Consider the following 15,747-nt stretch of genomic DNA (forward strand, 5'->3'; position numbering starts at 1 on the left):
AATTTTCAATTCTACATTTCAAGAGAACTGAACTTATCTCCCATTTGCACTGTAATCAGAAAAATCAGAATTAAATTTTATCTTAAAATACATTTAATAAAAATAACCCACACTTTTACATATTTTACATATGTAGGATATTTACAAATTCCTTCTATAGCATTTACTTCATGTTTATTATTTTTTTCATTATCTGCGTTTTGTAGTAGTTCTTGCAGTAGTAAAATATTGTCCAGTATTCTCTTTAACTAAAATATTAGCTTCTTGGGCAATCCTCCTAGAAAGTAAGTAAGTAAATAAATAAATTAATAGGTTGATCACACTTAACAATGTACACATTCTTATGGTACTTTTTTTTTTTTTTGAGTCACAGGTTGACACCTGTGATGTCAGGTGGCATCACAGCTGACAGCAATCTCCAACTCTTGGGCTTAAGCGATTCTCTGGCCTCAGCCTCCCAAGTAGCTGGGACTACAGGCACCTGCCATGGTGGCTGGCTATTTTTTGGCTGTAGTTGTCATTGTTGTTTGGCAGGCCCGGGCTGCGTTTGGACCCACCAGCTCTGGTGTATGTGGCTGGCACCCTAGCCACTGAGCTACAAGTGCCAAGCCACTGAGCTACAAGTGCCAAGCTTTTTGAGATAGAGACTTGTTTTGTTGCCCTCGGTAGAGTGCCATAGCGTCAAGCTCACAGCAACCTCAAATTCTTGGGCTAATTAAGCAATGCTCTAACCTTAGCCTCCCAGTAGCTGGGACTATAGGCACCTGCCACAACACTCGACTATCTTACAGCATTTTTAACCAGTCACCACATTCCAACCACATTATTTCACTGACCTAGACTTTTCTAATAGCACTTGTTAAACACTAAGCATACAATATATGGAAGAAATTTGTGAAAGGTAAAAGGGATACATTAATAGTTCTCATAACTCTGAAGTATACTTATACCTGCTTGAAGTAATCTCAATGAAAGTAATACAGCTAAAACAGCATATTCTATTTTATACAATTTAAATTTATAAAAAGTAAATAGACCACAAGCTACAGTCCCTTTGGCCATTAACTATATATGAGCTATTTGCAATTTCCTGAATCTGTTTCTTATTTTTTTATAAAAATGGGAATTTTACCTTGTTCCAAGGCCTCTGTTCTTTTCCGTTTTGTTGCCATAGCGGGATGTGACTGCTCCTTTAAGGTTTCCACAGGACAATTAGGTCTTGGCAGTTGACATCCAGGTGTTGGCCCTGGCCGATTACTGAAATATTTAGTTTTCAATGCCTTTTAAAAAGGTTCCAAAGAAAGGTTTTTAAGTGAGCATCTGAAATGTGTGAAGGATAATCTAATCTCTAAAGTTGTCTGGAACATTAAAAATACTATGTGAACACCCCCAAAACAAAATAAAATGAATGTCAAATATTTAGACATGCAAACTGCCACAAATAAATGCCCAGGAGCCAAATACTGGCTAAAAATTCCATCACTATAAGAAAAAAGAGGCTCAGTGCCCATAGCACAGTGGTTACGGCGCCAGCCACATATACCGAGGGTGGAAGGTTTGAACTTGACCCAGGCCAGCTAAACAACAATGACAACTGCAACAAAAAATAGCCGGGCATTGTGGCTGGCACCTGTAGTCCCAGCTATTGGGAGGCTGAGGCAAGAGAATTGCTTAAATCCAAGAGTTTGATGTTGCTGTGAGCTGTGGCGCCATGGCACTCTACTGAAGGCAACATAGTGAGACTCTGTCTCAAAACAAACAAACAAACAAAATAGAGACCCCCTTCTAATTTTCCCACAATTAAATAGTCTATATAGGTTGAGTAATCTCTTATCCAAAATGCTTGAGACCAGAAGTGTCAACATTTTGGAGTATCTGCATATATATAATGATGTATCTTGTGGATGGAAACCAAGTCTAAACCAAGTCATTTATGTTTTATATACACCTTAACATATACATAACCTAAATATAATTTTATACAGTATTTGATACAGTATTTTTAGTAATTTTCTGCATGAAACAAAGTTTGTGTTTAAATCCTTATGTGCAGAATTTTCCACTGTGGCATCACGTTAGCATTCAATTAAGTTTTGGACTTTGGGGCATTTTGGATTTCATAGTTCTGGATTATTGATGCTCGACTTACACTAATTATGAACTATCCTTTGTAAAATGCTATACATTTCAGTTCTCTGCACAATGAGCTTTATAGTTCAAAATGCAAAGAGAGAAAATAGCTTAAAAAGAACTTATAAGTTTATCACAATATACGTATATATTCAAATTCCAAATCATACAAATAGTCTTAAAAATAAGGCTTTTAAAAAGATACAGTAAGTTGGGGCGGCTCCTGTGGCTCAGTGAGTAGGGCGCCGGCCCCATATGCTGAGGGTGGCGGGTTCAAACCCAGCCCCAGCCAAACTGTAACAACAAAAAAAAAATAGCCGGGCGTTGTGGCGGGCGCCTGTAGTCCCAGCTGCTTGGGAGGCTGAGGCAAGAGAATCGCGGAAGCCCAAGAGTTAGAGGTTGCTGTGAGCCGTGTGACGCCACGGCACTCTACCCGAGGGTGGTACAGTGAGACTCTGTCTCTACAAAAAAAAAAAAAAGATACAGTAAGTTGGAACCAATGAATTACAGTTAAACAATCTTCTGCAAATGAACAGGAATTTTATTTGAAAGGACTTGCCCTAGATTATTTCTATTAACTACCAGTATACTGTTCTGTATTTTCTTTTTTTTTGGTTGCAGTTCAGCCGGGGCTGGGTTTGAACCCGCCACACTCGGTATATGGGGCCAGCGCCCTACTCACTGAGCCACAGGCTCCACCCTATATTTTCTTACAGAGTCTAACTATGTCACCCTTGGTAGAGTGCCATGGTGTCACAGCTCGCAGCAATCTCAAACTCTTGGACTTAAGCAATTTTCTTCCCTCAGCCTTCCTCGTAGTTGGGACTAGAGATGCCTGCCACAACGCCCGGCTATTTTTTGTTGCAGTTGTCATAGTTGTTTAGCTGGCCCAGGCTTGGTTCGAACCCGCCAGCCTCAGTGTATGTGGCTGGTGCTGTAAACACTGTGCTATGGGCACCAAGCCAGTTCTATATTTTCTTGACTTGGGTCTATGATTCCAATAAAAATAGTTTCATCCTAAATGATAAGTTTCTCAAGCCATACTTATCTGTTTGTATTAGTATAGCAATGTCCAATAGCCATAATAATTTAAGATACTTCCTTTTAGGAAGAAAAATAAGTCCATGCAAACTTTCCAAGCATTTCCCCTCTACACGGTATCATTTGCAGTAATGATTTACAGATTTCTTACTTCAACAGTTGCATTTCTAAAGCATTTCTTCCAAATAATAGCAATTCCACAAGTAAATTAAACTAATTCTGAGTTATACAGAGATCTAAGAAACCACCCCATTCCAACATTAATATAGATGTCTGCAAAATTTTTTTTTAAATGTTTTCTTTTTAATCATATCTATAGGTCGTAAGATTTTCGTGTTGGATTACATTCTCCTTTTTATTGGAGATTTTTTTGGTCTTCCAAATTTTTCTTGAGTTAAATTATTATCCCCTTAAACAACTGTCAGTTTCAGCTTTTATTTTAGTTAGAGTATCTCAATTTCTTTAGAGCATATAGTTGTAACTATCATTTTTTCCCCATTACCACTTTCTCAATGTGACAATGACCAGCATGGATTACCTGTATTACATTTTATGGGAGGAAAAAAAAAAAATATCCACTTTCAGCATTAGTCTTCCACAAGATTTAAATTAATATATACTAAGTTGAAACTAGTAGATTAACAACTATATGCTCACTTGAGAGAAAAACTCAAGAAGCTGGGGGGCAAGATTCGGCAAGTTCTACCCAAAGGGAACAATGAACAGGTATACGGCACACTTTCTGGGTGAAGGAAACAACTACAACTGAGACTACACCTTACAAATGCAATGTAAACGAATCTTGTGTACCTTTATATTAAACAGAAATTAAAAAAAAGAAAAATAATTTAAATAGACTATCAGAGAGGTTTACTCATCTTCAATAAAGGTATCTTCCTGTCAAAGAAAAAAATTAATTAATATGTAAGAGTTCAACTGAGTCTGGGTGTGGTGGCTCACACCTGTAATCTCAGTACTTTGAGAGACTGAGGCAGGAAGATCACTAGAGGCCAGGAGTTTGAGACCAACCTGGGAGAGACCCCATCTCTATAACAAATAAAAAAATTGAGCTGGGTATGTTGGCATGCAGTTATAGTCTCAGCTACTTGGGAGGCTGAGGTGGGAGGATTAAGCCCAGGAATTCAAAGCTGTATTGAGCTATGATCATATTACTGCACTGCAGTCTGGGCAACAGAGAGACACTCTGTGTCAAGCAAACAGAGTTCAAATGAAACATACCTGTCTTTCACCAAGTAAAAAGCCTTCTGTTTGTAGTTTGGGGAAAACACATAAATTGTGTTATCCCTTAAAAAAAAAAAAAACTTCTGCATCTCACTAGCATTTAAAGAATGTTGTTAGATAGTTTTATGAAATTTTATTTTTATTTTACCAATGCTATTGCTGAAATTATCCTTGTATCTGAATATTAAGAAGATAGGCTAAAATACCTGTGTGGCAGTAATTCGAGTACATGGGTTGAACAAGAATAAGCCTTGTATGAGATCTAGCAAGTCGTCTCCTGCTGCAATGAAGATGTGTTGCAATGGGATTCCAGGGAAACTCTTAAATGTCACATAATCTGGAAGACTGCACATGTCCTGTCAAAATATTTTTATAATTCAAATTTAAGGATTGAAAGGCATATAGCTCTCAACTGAAAGAAAACTATTATTTACAAATGACATAACTCTTTGCAGAAAATCTGAAGAAATCTATTAAAAACTCTCAGAACTAGTGAGTAAGGCAAGGCTAAAGGATTTAAGATTAACATTAAAAAATCAATTTTAGGCAGCACCTGTGGCTCAGTGAGTAGGGCGCGGCCCCATATACCGAGGGTGGCGGGTTCAAACCTGGCCCCGGCCAAACTGCAACAAAAAATAGCTGGGCGTTGTGGTGGGCACCTGTAGTCCCAGCTACTCGGGAGGCTGAGGCAAGAGAATTATCTAAGCCCAAGAGCTGGAGGTTGCTGTGAGCTGTGACGCCACAGCACTCTACCAAGGGCGACACAATAAAACTCTGTCTCTAAAACAAACAAACAAAAAAATCCATTTTAATTTTATATAACAGCAATGAATATGTATGTGGACATTGAAATATCTATACCTGGCTCAGTGCCTATACCTCAAGTGGCTAAGGCACCAGCCATAAACACCAGAGCTAGCAGGTTTGAATCCACCTGGGCCTGCCAAACAACAATGACAACTACAACCAAAAAATAGCTGAGTGTTGTGGTGGGCACCTGTAGTCCCAGCTACTTGGGAGGCTGAGGCAAGAGAATCGCTTAAGCCCAGGAGTTGGAGGTTGCTGTGAGCTGTAATGCCACAGCACTCTACCCAGGGCGACAGCTCGAGGCTCTGTCTCAAAAAAAAAAAAAAAGAAAGAAAAAGAAATGTCTACACCTGTGGCTCACACCTGTAATTCTAGCACCCTAGGGGGGCAAGGCAAGAGAATCACTTCAGCCCAGGAGTTCAAGTCTAGCCTGAGTAACATAGTAAGAACCTGTCTCTCCAAAAAAATATAAAAACTAGCTGAGTGTTGTGGTGGGTGTCTGTAGTCTCAGCTACTCTGAAGGCTGAAGCAGGAGGATGATTTAAGCCCAGGCTCACTTTTAGGTTGCTGTGAACTGGGTGACTGCATTCTAGCCTGGGCAATCAGTGAGACCTTACTTCAAGAACAAATAAACAAAATCAGGCTCCGTGCTTGTAGCACAGTGGTTATGGCACCAGCCACATGTACCAAGGCTGGTGGGTTTGAACCCGGCCTGGGCCAGCTAAACAACAAGACAAGTCCAACAAAAAAAATAGCCAGCAGTTGTGGCGGGCGCCTGTAGTCCCAGCTACTTAGAAGGCTGAGGCAAGAGAATCTCTTTAAGCCCTAGAGTTTGAGATTGCTGTGAGCTGTGACACCACAGCACTCTATGGAGGATAGTGACACTCTGTCTCAAAAAAAAAAAAAATAAATAAACTAGTCCCATCTACTCAGGAGGCTGAGGCAAGAGAATCGCCTAAACCCAGGAGTTGGAGGTTGCTGTGAGCTGTGATGCCATGACACGCTACAGAGAGTGATAAAGTGAGACTCTGTCTCTAAAAAACAAACAAACAAAATACCAAAAAATAATATATTGTATCATTCCAGTATATAATAATATTATAGTGACAAAGTTACAAAGATGGAGAACAGATCAGTGATTGTCAGGGGTTAAAAAAAGGGTAGGAGGGAAGGTTGAGGTGAAGGTGGTTTAAAAAATAAAAATAAAAAATTTTAAGAATGAAAACTTTTAAAAAGGAGATAGGATCTATAAAACCAGTGTATGGTGCCCCATGATTGCATTAATGCACACAGCTATGATTTAATAATAAAATAAAAATAAATAAAGATACATCAAAAAATAAAAAAAGATAGGAAGAAAGTAAATGGCATAAAAGAACACCATGAGGGATTCTTGTGGTTACACTTTGCTTCTCAACTGTAATATCCTCATGTGATGATGTACCAGTTTTGCAAGATGTTACCATTAGGAGAGTATTATTTATTACTAATAATCTGTTTTATTTCTTTTTGTTTTGTTTTTTGAGACAATCTTTCTCTGTAGCCTTGGGTAGAGTGCCATGGCATGATAGGTCATCGCAATCTCAACCTCAGACTCTTAGGCTCGAGCAATCCTCTTGCCTCGGCTTCCCAAATAGCTGGGACAACAGGCACTCTCCAAAATGCCTGCTTGGTTTCTCTCTCTTTTTTTTGAGACAGAATCTCAAGCTGTCACCCTTGGCAGAGTGCCATGGCATCACAGTTCACAGCAACCTCCAACTCCTGGGCTCAAGTGATTCTCCTCTGCCTCCTGTTGTGGGACTACAGGCACCTGCCACAACACCCAGCTATTCCTTGGTTGCAGCTGTCATTGTTGTCTGGCAGGCCCATGCACCAAGCCTGGTTTCTCTCTTTTAAGTAGAGACAGGGTCTCGCTCTTGCTCAGGCTGGTTGATTTTAAACTCCTGAGCTTGAGCAATTCTTCCTGTCTTGGCCTCCCAAAGTGCTAGAATTACAGGCCTGAGCCACTGCGCCCAGCCCCTCTGTTTCATTTCTTACAACTGCATGTGACTCTACAATAATCTCAATATAAAAAGTTTAATTTTTAAAAAATCTAATGTATACATTAGTAAGCGGTTACTATTTAGAAAATCATGTTGGAGGAAGTTCAATATAAACATGGGCTCTAGACCCAAATTGTGGTCCTAGATCTGGTGGTACCTATTGTGTGGCCTGAGGTAAATTAATCTCACTAAGGCTCAGGTGTCTATTAAATACAACTTATGAAAAGCTCAACACTGTGGCGCCCATAGCTCAGTGGGTAGGGTCCCAGCCACATACATTAAGGCTGGCGGGTTCGAACCCAGCCCGGGGCAGGTAAAACAATGACAATTGCAACAAAAATATAGCTGGACATTGTGGTGGGTGCCTGTAGTCCCAGCAGCTTGAGAGGCTGAGGCAAGAGAATAGCTCGAGCCCAAGAGTCTGAGGTTGCTGTGAGCTACGACACCATAGCACTCTACCGAGGGTAACATAGTGAGACTCTGTCTCAAAAGAAAAAAAAAAAGAAAAAAAGAAAAGCCCACCATCACCATGAATAGCATGTAGTAAATGCTTAATACATGATAGCATAAATGGATTAATGTACACAGTTATGATTTAATAAAAAAAAAAAAAAATCCATGACAGCTATTAGCTGGGCACAGTGGCTTACACCTGTAATCCTAGCACTTGGGAGGCCGAGACAGGTGAGCTCATGGCTTGAGCCAGAGTGAGACCCCCGTCTCTAAAAATAGCCTGGTGTTGCAGTGGGCACCTATAATCTCAGCTACTTGGTAGGCTGAGGCAAGAGAATCACTTAAGCCCAAGAGTTTGAGGTTGCTATAAGCTGTGATGCCATAGCACTCCACCAAGGGTGACAAAGTTAGACTCTGTCTCAAAAGAAAAAAAAAAGATAGCTATTAGGGCATGTTTTATAATTAAAACATAGAACAAGTTTCCAATTAGCAAGTTGAGGAAATAACTACACAAAAGAAACTCCTTAGTTTTAGCTACAGATAATCCCATTACTGTTTTAATCAGAAGAATCTGATTAAAATTTCCCTTTTCTAATGTTTATTTATTCTTTAGGGGGATGGAATTTTATACAAAGTAAAATCAAAAGATCTACAAGTTGGTTGCAAAAATAAAAAAGATATGATCCCATTTTCGTTAAAAAATGGAAGAAAGAAAATACATCATGTGTTTTAACTCATAACACAGCTTTATACCAAACTGTTAACAGTGGTTACCTCTGGGACAGCGATTACAGGGGTGGGGAAGGGCTGCATGTATACAAGAGGTTGGATGATACGTTACCAATTTTAGTGTTCTACTTTATACTCTTTAACATTTAAAATTTTGCAATGAGGGTGGCGCCTGTAGCTCAGTGAGTAGGGTGCTGGCCCCATATACCAAGGGTAGTGGGTTCAAACCTGGCCCCAGCCAAACTGCAACAAAAAAATAGCTGGGCGTTGTAGCAGGGGCCTATAGTCCCAGTTACTTGGAAGGCTGAGGCAAGAGAATCACCTAAGCCCAAGAGCTGGAGATTGCTGTGAGCTGTGACATCACAGCACTCTACAAAGGGTGACAAAATGAGACTCTGTCTCTAAAAAAAAAGTAAAAACATTTTTTTACAATGAATATATGCTAAAATTATGATAATAAAATTTTTTGAATATTCATGTGACAGCACTATATAAAGAATATAACAATTACATAATTTCACAGAATCCTAACTGAATTCCAAAGAAAATGCATGAAGGCTTACAGGCCACTGCTCCTCAGTTGGTGTGCCCAAAGTTTCAAATATTCTTGTCAGTTGATCGAGATCTGAATCGCCTGGCAAAAAAGGAACCTGAAAGAAATTAGAGGCAGACTTTTCGAGAAGGTTTTTGATACTTGTAAATAAATACTATAAATTAAAAAAACTAAAAACTAGGGCGGCGCCTGTGGCTCAAGGAGTAGGGCGCCGGTCCCATATGCTGGAGGTGGTGGGTTCAAACCCAGCCCCAGTCAAAAAAAAAAAAACAAACTAAAAACTCTATCAAATAATAAAAATTTACCATGAGATGTGTTGGATGTGACATTAGATCCTACCATTGCTAACCAAGCAAACAGCATATTTGCTACTCATTTTATTCATTCTAAATTTTAAAGAAACATTTATAAATGTAGAAAATAAATGTCTTAACACAATAACTAGGAAAATGCCAGGAAGGCTATGTTAACCAATTTGATGAAAATATTTCAAATTGTATATAAAACCAGTGCATGGTGCCCCATGATTTGCATTAATGTACACAGCTATGATTTAATTAAAAAAAAAAAAAAAACGAAAAAGCAAAAAACTAAAAGAACAGCAAAACCATTAATAAAAACAATAGACAAAATAAAAAAAAACAAACAACAACAAAAAACACTTACCATTTAATAGGCACTGTGTTAGGCCGGAGGCATTAAAGCAGGGGAATATGGCGGAACTGAACATTGTTGATACATGTAAATTGGCATTTACAATATAGTGTGTTAAGTAAGAGCACAGGCTCGTAGTCCACACAGGAATAGTACCTAACCTACTCTAAACAAGTTAGGAAAAGCTTCCTAAAGGAAGTGGCATGAAAACAAAGGACAAATAGGAGTTAGCCTGAGGAACAGTCTAAGATGGAAGAAAACTATTTCAGCAAAAGGTCAAGAGCAAAGGCTGGTAGGGAAAACAACACACCAATATTATTTAAGCAATTTCTTAGCAAAATCATTCTCTGAAGAGGTGTACCAGCCAACTTTAAGAGGACAATAATAAAAATCCCTACACAGTAAAAATCCCTACTATTCACAGGCATGATTTTCCAATTCACTCTCAGACATCTGGGTGAAGATATGGAAGAGACACTTAGTGAATAACAGGGACCTCCAGCACTATTAGGGGACTTGGAAAAAATCTACAAATTCACTCAAAAGACTCAAGATTAAGTACCAGGTTTCCAACATTATTATTGTGCACTCTTAGCAACAAACCAACAACAACAACAAAAAAACAACCCTAGTGTTTTTTTACTTCTTATCAGTTATCAATTAACTTCTTTTCAGTTCCAAATTTACTTCTTTTCAATTCCAAATTCAGCCTTTTGGACTTCTCAGTGAAATGGATCTGGGCCCTTTAAACATTTTTCCTTCACCAACAGGCAAGGAAACTTTGTCAACAGAAGATGCTGGAGGGACATTACAAAAAGGAAAAGATTTTGCTTCCTGGTTTCCATTTTCTTGCTTAGCTGACTCCTGCAGCACCCCCAAGTTCTCCAGTTACAGGCTTCGGCTGTGGGCAGAATGGGCAGTTTCTTTAGTGCTGCTCCACCAGTGAGGCCAGCAGGCCCCCTACTTCCCCCGAGGCAGTTTTCTACCACAGTGCTTATAGAGTGACCTCTCCCAGAACAGCTTTCTTTGGAGTGCAAATTACCACATTCCAAAAAGCAGGTTCTAGCAAGCTCCACCAGCAAAGTTCCACAGTGACTTTGTTGCCATTCAGGAAGCTACAACTGCCATCTTCAACAAGGTCTAGATCTTATCCTTTCTGAGGCAGGGTGGGATGGCACAGGCAAATTTTTTCTGGATGATCCATCTCAGTCCTAGGGTAGTGGTGGCAGATCCTTATACCTGCTGTTTCTTTTTTTTTTTTTTTTGAGACAGAGTCTCATTTTGTCACCCTCAGTAGAGAGCTCTGGTGTCACAGCTCACAGTAACCTCAAACTTGTGGGCTCAAGCAACTCTCTTGCCTCAGCCTCTCAAGTATCTGGGATGAGAGGTGCCCTTCACGACACCTGGCTAATTTTTTTATTTTGAGGTAGCAACAGGTCTTGGTTTTTTTTTTGAGACAGTCTTACTTTATTACCCTGGTAGAGTGCTGTAGCATCACAGCTCACAGCAACCTCAAACTCTTGGGCTCAAGTGATCCTCTTGCCTCAGCCTCCTGAGTACAGGCACCCACCAGAATGCCTGGCTGTTTTTAGAGACAAGGATCTTGCTCTTGCTCAGAGTGGTCTTGAACTCCTGAGCTCAGGTGATCCACCTGCCTCAGACTCCCAGTATACCTGCTACTTCTGTGTTCATTAAAATTCTCTTATTGTCAATCCAGTGCTCCAACCTCCTGGTAATTAATAATTCTTTACGCTGTATTAAACTTTCATGATCAAATTAATGTTCTTATTTTCTCAATGGACTCAGATTTCGTAAAATCCCTATTTACTATGAATTATGTAACACTATACTATTATGTTTATTAAATATACTCAAAAAATAACTAAAATGGGTATTAAATAACATTGTAAGTATTTCTGAACATGTTCTTTTTTTTGAGATGGAGTCTCACTGTGTTGTCCTCTGAAGAGTACTGTTGCATAACAGCTCACAGCCACCTCAAATTCTCTTGCCTCAGCCTCCCAAGTAGCTGGGACTACAAGCACCAGCCCAGCTACTTTTTGGTTGCAGGTGTCATTGTTGTTTAGCAGGCCTGGGCCAGGATTGAATCCAACACCTTCAGTGTATATGGCCGGTACCCTACTGAGCTATGGGCGCCAAGCCTTCAATTCTTCTTATACTCTAAAAGATTACCTTATCTTTTGTAGGATACCAGGATCCTTACTTTGGAGACCACTAATGCAAATTATGGATAGATTTTAAGGATGTATACGTAAAAACTTTAAATTAAAATGAGCTATCTAATGTTTCAAGTTTAGAACCCAATATGAACAACCCAAATATTGAAGACATTTATGAGAAAAGTAAGGGAAATCTGAATACAGATTTGATGGTATTAGGAAATTATTATGGGCGGAGCCTGTGGCTCAATGAGTAGGGCACCGGCCCCATATACTGAGGGTGGATGGCTCGAACCCAGCTCTGGCCAATCTGCAACAAAAAAAAAGTCGGGCGTTGCGGTGGGTGCTTGTAGTCCCAGCTACTCAGGAGGGTAAGGCAAGAGAATTGCATAAGCCCAAGAGCTGGAGGGTGCTGTGAACTATGATGCCACAGCACTCTACTGAGGGCAACAAAGTGAGACTCTGTCTGTAAAAAAAAAAATAAATAAATAAATTAACTAAATTGGTTCAGTTAAAAAAAGAAAGAAAGAAATTATTATTCTTGGCTGGGCGCTGTAGATCAGTGGTTAGGGCGCCAGCCACATGTGCCAGGGCTGGTGGGTTTGAACCCCTGCTGAACAAAAAAAAAAAAAAAATAGCCAGCTGTTGTGGTAGGCACCTGTTGTCTCAGCTACTAGGGAGGCTGAGGCAAGAGAATCGCTTGAGCACAAGAGTTTGAGGTTGCTGTGAGCTATAACGCCACGGCACTCTATCGTGGGTGACAAAGTGAGACTGTTTCAATTCAAAAAACAAAAACAAAATTATTATTCTTTTTTCAGGTTACAATGGTATTGTGGCTACGATAATAAATCTTTATCATTTAGATAAAAATACTAAAGTAACAGAGATAAAATATGACGTTTGAGACATGTGGCAAAACTTTAGTGTGGGAGGGTACTGATAAAATTGGCCATTGATTTGTTGGGTACATAAAGACACATTTTACTATCATATTTTATGGTGCAACATTTACACCTATGTTTTTGACCCAAACATCCAGGAAAACACCCATCTACAAAGTTGCAAGCTCTCTGCCAAAAGAGACACAAATGGGAAAGGCTAAAGTTCCCCCAGTATATGTGCAGCTGGCACAGCCCAGCTTTGCCCTCCTGCAGCTGCTGGCTCTGTGAAGGCTACCCTCTCCCCCTCTCCCATCTCTCCCAGGAACCCAGCCCTCCCCACCATGTGGCCACGAGGCAGTGGTGGAGACGGCCACCTGTGTGGCTGGCAGGGTGGCTTCTGAGGCCCCTTGGCCTGTGGGCAGCCAGATGGGTCCCTGGGGCCTGCAATAGGCTAACAGTCCCCACATCTGGGTTGGGCCTTTGGCCTCGGACCTTGCCCCAGATGGCTGTGACCCACCTTGCCAGCTTTGGCACCACTGTCACCTGATCACTGTGATGGGTGGAGGCTGTTCTCCCACCAGATCTGGATTCTCCCAGACTGAAAACCACATGAGTCTCCCCAAGCCATACTACCCATGTATAATGCGCATCCTTAATTATTCCTCAAAAATTTGGGCAAAAAGGTGTATTACTATGCACAGTAAAAAATATGGTACTCTATCTGCTTTGCATTGTTTTAAAATATTCATATGAATAAACTTTTTTTCCTCTAAAGGAAGAGGGGCTTTGGAACTCTAAGCTTTGTGTTCTTTTTTTTTTTTTTTTTCAAATTAATGAATTTTTTATTGCATTGCTGAAATTACAAAGAGATCTTAAGGAATATCATGTGGTGTCTTGCTGCAGCTGGGCAACTCTTAGATCTTATTCATCAGCCTGCTGAACTGTTCCTTTTTCAGAGACATAAATACCATCCAAAAATTTTCTGATATCCTTGTTTCTAACTGTTGTGGCTTGCTGAATCAAAGCAGCTGAATTTGAAACAAGCTCAATGTCGTTTCCTTCGAGGATTAACTCATCTTTCTGGGCTTGAGATACCGAACAAGCAACGCCTGCTCTCAACCGAACCCGGCGGATATATTTTTCACCCAAGAAATTTCTTTTTTTTTTTTTGTAGAGACAGAGTCTCACTTTATGGCCCTCGGTAGAGTGCCGTGGCCTCACACAGCTCACAGCAACCTCCAACTCCTGGGCTTAAGCGATTCTCTTGCCTCAGCCTCCCAAGTAGCTGGGACTACAGGCGCCCGCCACAACGCCCGGCTATTTTTTGGTTGCAGTTCGGCCGGGGCCGGGTTTGAACCCGCCACCCTCGGTATATGGGGCCGGCGCCTTACCGACTGAGCCACAGGCGCCGCCCCCAAGAAATTTCTTATTTCAACAAGAGACCCATTCTCCTGGATAACAACGTTGATGGGGAAGTGAGCATACACAGACCTCATCTTGTAACGGAAGCCCAGTGTAACACCCTTGATCATGTTCTGTACGTGACTACAAATAGTGCGAACAGTAGCCAGTTCCTTTCTATTTCCCCACCATTTGTCAACCCGGAGCCTCTTCTTTTTCTTTCCAAGGAGACTGAGTTCCACATTGATATGGTTGAAGTCCCTCCGCAGGGTTCCTCTGGGACCCTTTATGATAACTGTGCGTCCTTTCAGAGTGATGTCGACATTTTCTGGAATGTCCACAGTCTGATTGCTGAGAATGGTCTTCATTCTCGCGGAGATGCGACAAAGAGCAAGCTTTGTGTTCTTAATGTTTTATTTGAATTAGACTAATATATAAACCTTTTGGGGGGGGGGGACAGAGTTTCACTATGTCACCCTGGGTAGAGTGCCATCACAGCTCACAGCAACCTCAAACTCTTAGGCTTAAGTGATTCTCTTAGCGCCTGCCACAATGCCCGGCTATTTTTTTGTTGCAGTTCATCAGTTCCTTTTTGTCTTTTTGTGAAAACCACCCAGAGAGACTGTAGCCTTTATCCTACCTGCTCTAATCTGCACTAGCTACTCTCTTAGCCTGATGCATACCTGTTATTTCAGAACTATCCTTCACTATTAAATAGGAAATTCTATTCATCTCTTTCCTGTTGAATCTCATGTGCCCTGGATCCCAATTTTTTCTTGGTTCACTCTTATACTTTAAAGAACACATCTTGGCTCGGCGCCTGTAGAATAGTGGTTATGGCACCAGCCATGTACAACAAGGATGGCGGGTTCAAACCCAGCCTGGGCCAACTAAACAACAACTGCAATAAAAAAATAGCCAGGCGGGTGGCGCCTGTGGCTCAGTCAGTAGGGCACCAGCCCCATATACCGAGGGTGGCGGGTTCAAGCCCAGCCCCGGCCAAACTGCAACCAAAAAATAGCCGGGCGTTGTGGCGGGCGCCTGTAGTCCCAGCTACTCGGGAGGCTGAGGCAAGAGAATCGCTTAAGCCCAGGAGTTGGAGGTTGCTGTGAGCTGTGTGAGGCCACGGCACTCTACTGAGGGCCATAAAGTGAGACTCTGTCTCTACAAAAAAAAAAAAAAAAAAAAATAGCCAGGCGTCGGGCGGCGCCTGTGGCTCAGTGAGCAGGGCGCCGGCCCCATATACCAAGGGTGGCGGGTTCAAACCCGGCCCCGGCCAAACTGCAACAAAAAAATAGCCGTGCGTTGTGGCGGACGCCTGTGGTCCTAGCTACTCGGGAGGCTGAGACAGGAGAATCGCCTAAGCCCAGGAGTTGGAGGTTGCTGTGAGCTGTGTGACGCCACGGCACTCTACCGAGGGCAATAAAGTGAAACTCTGTCTCTACAAAAAAAAAAAAAAAAAGCCAGGCGTTGTGGTGGGCACCTATAGTCCCAGCTACTTGGGAGGCTGAGGCAAAAGAATCGCTTAAGCCCAAGAGTTTGAGGTTACTGTGAGTTGTGACGCCACAGCACTCTACCAAGGGCGACATAGTGAGACTCTGTCTCCAAAAAAAAAAGAGTACATCTTCCAATTA

General features: G+C 41.2%; 2 protein-coding genes across 6 annotated transcripts in view; both read right to left on the reverse strand.

Annotated features, from left to right (window-relative positions):
• Window positions 1–75: 75 nt before the first annotated feature.
• Window positions 76–15,747, reverse strand: part of CDK7 (cyclin dependent kinase 7) — a 48,604-nt gene continuing 32,932 nt past the window's right edge. For 4 of the 5 annotated variants that reach the window (XM_053589357.1, XM_053589362.1, XM_053589364.1 and 1 more), the window contains 4 exons: window positions 9,008–9,094; window positions 4,620–4,769; window positions 1,133–1,280; window positions 76–277 (listed from right to left, as the gene is read on the reverse strand). In XM_053589357.1, coding sequence (XP_053445332.1) covers window positions 249–277; window positions 1,133–1,280; window positions 4,620–4,769; window positions 9,008–9,094 — 414 coding nt within the window. In that variant the 3' untranslated portion in view covers window positions 76–248. The remainder of the gene's footprint in view (window positions 278–1,132; window positions 1,281–4,619; window positions 4,770–9,007; window positions 9,095–15,747) is intronic. The other variant, XM_053589367.1, reaches the window with a different exon arrangement.
• Window positions 13,519–14,512, reverse strand: LOC128584479 (60S ribosomal protein L9-like). Its single transcript, XM_053589408.1, has 2 exons — window positions 14,141–14,512; window positions 13,519–13,871 (listed from the first exon to the last, which is right to left on the reverse strand). Exons 1-2 carry the CDS (start codon window positions 14,479–14,481, stop codon window positions 13,634–13,636), a joined length of 579 nt encoding a protein of 192 aa, XP_053445383.1. The 5' UTR covers window positions 14,482–14,512; the 3' UTR covers window positions 13,519–13,633.

This window comes from Nycticebus coucang, chromosome 1 (assembly GCF_027406575.1).
Source record: "Nycticebus coucang isolate mNycCou1 chromosome 1, mNycCou1.pri, whole genome shotgun sequence".
NCBI lineage: Eukaryota > Metazoa > Chordata > Mammalia > Primates > Lorisidae > Nycticebus > Nycticebus coucang.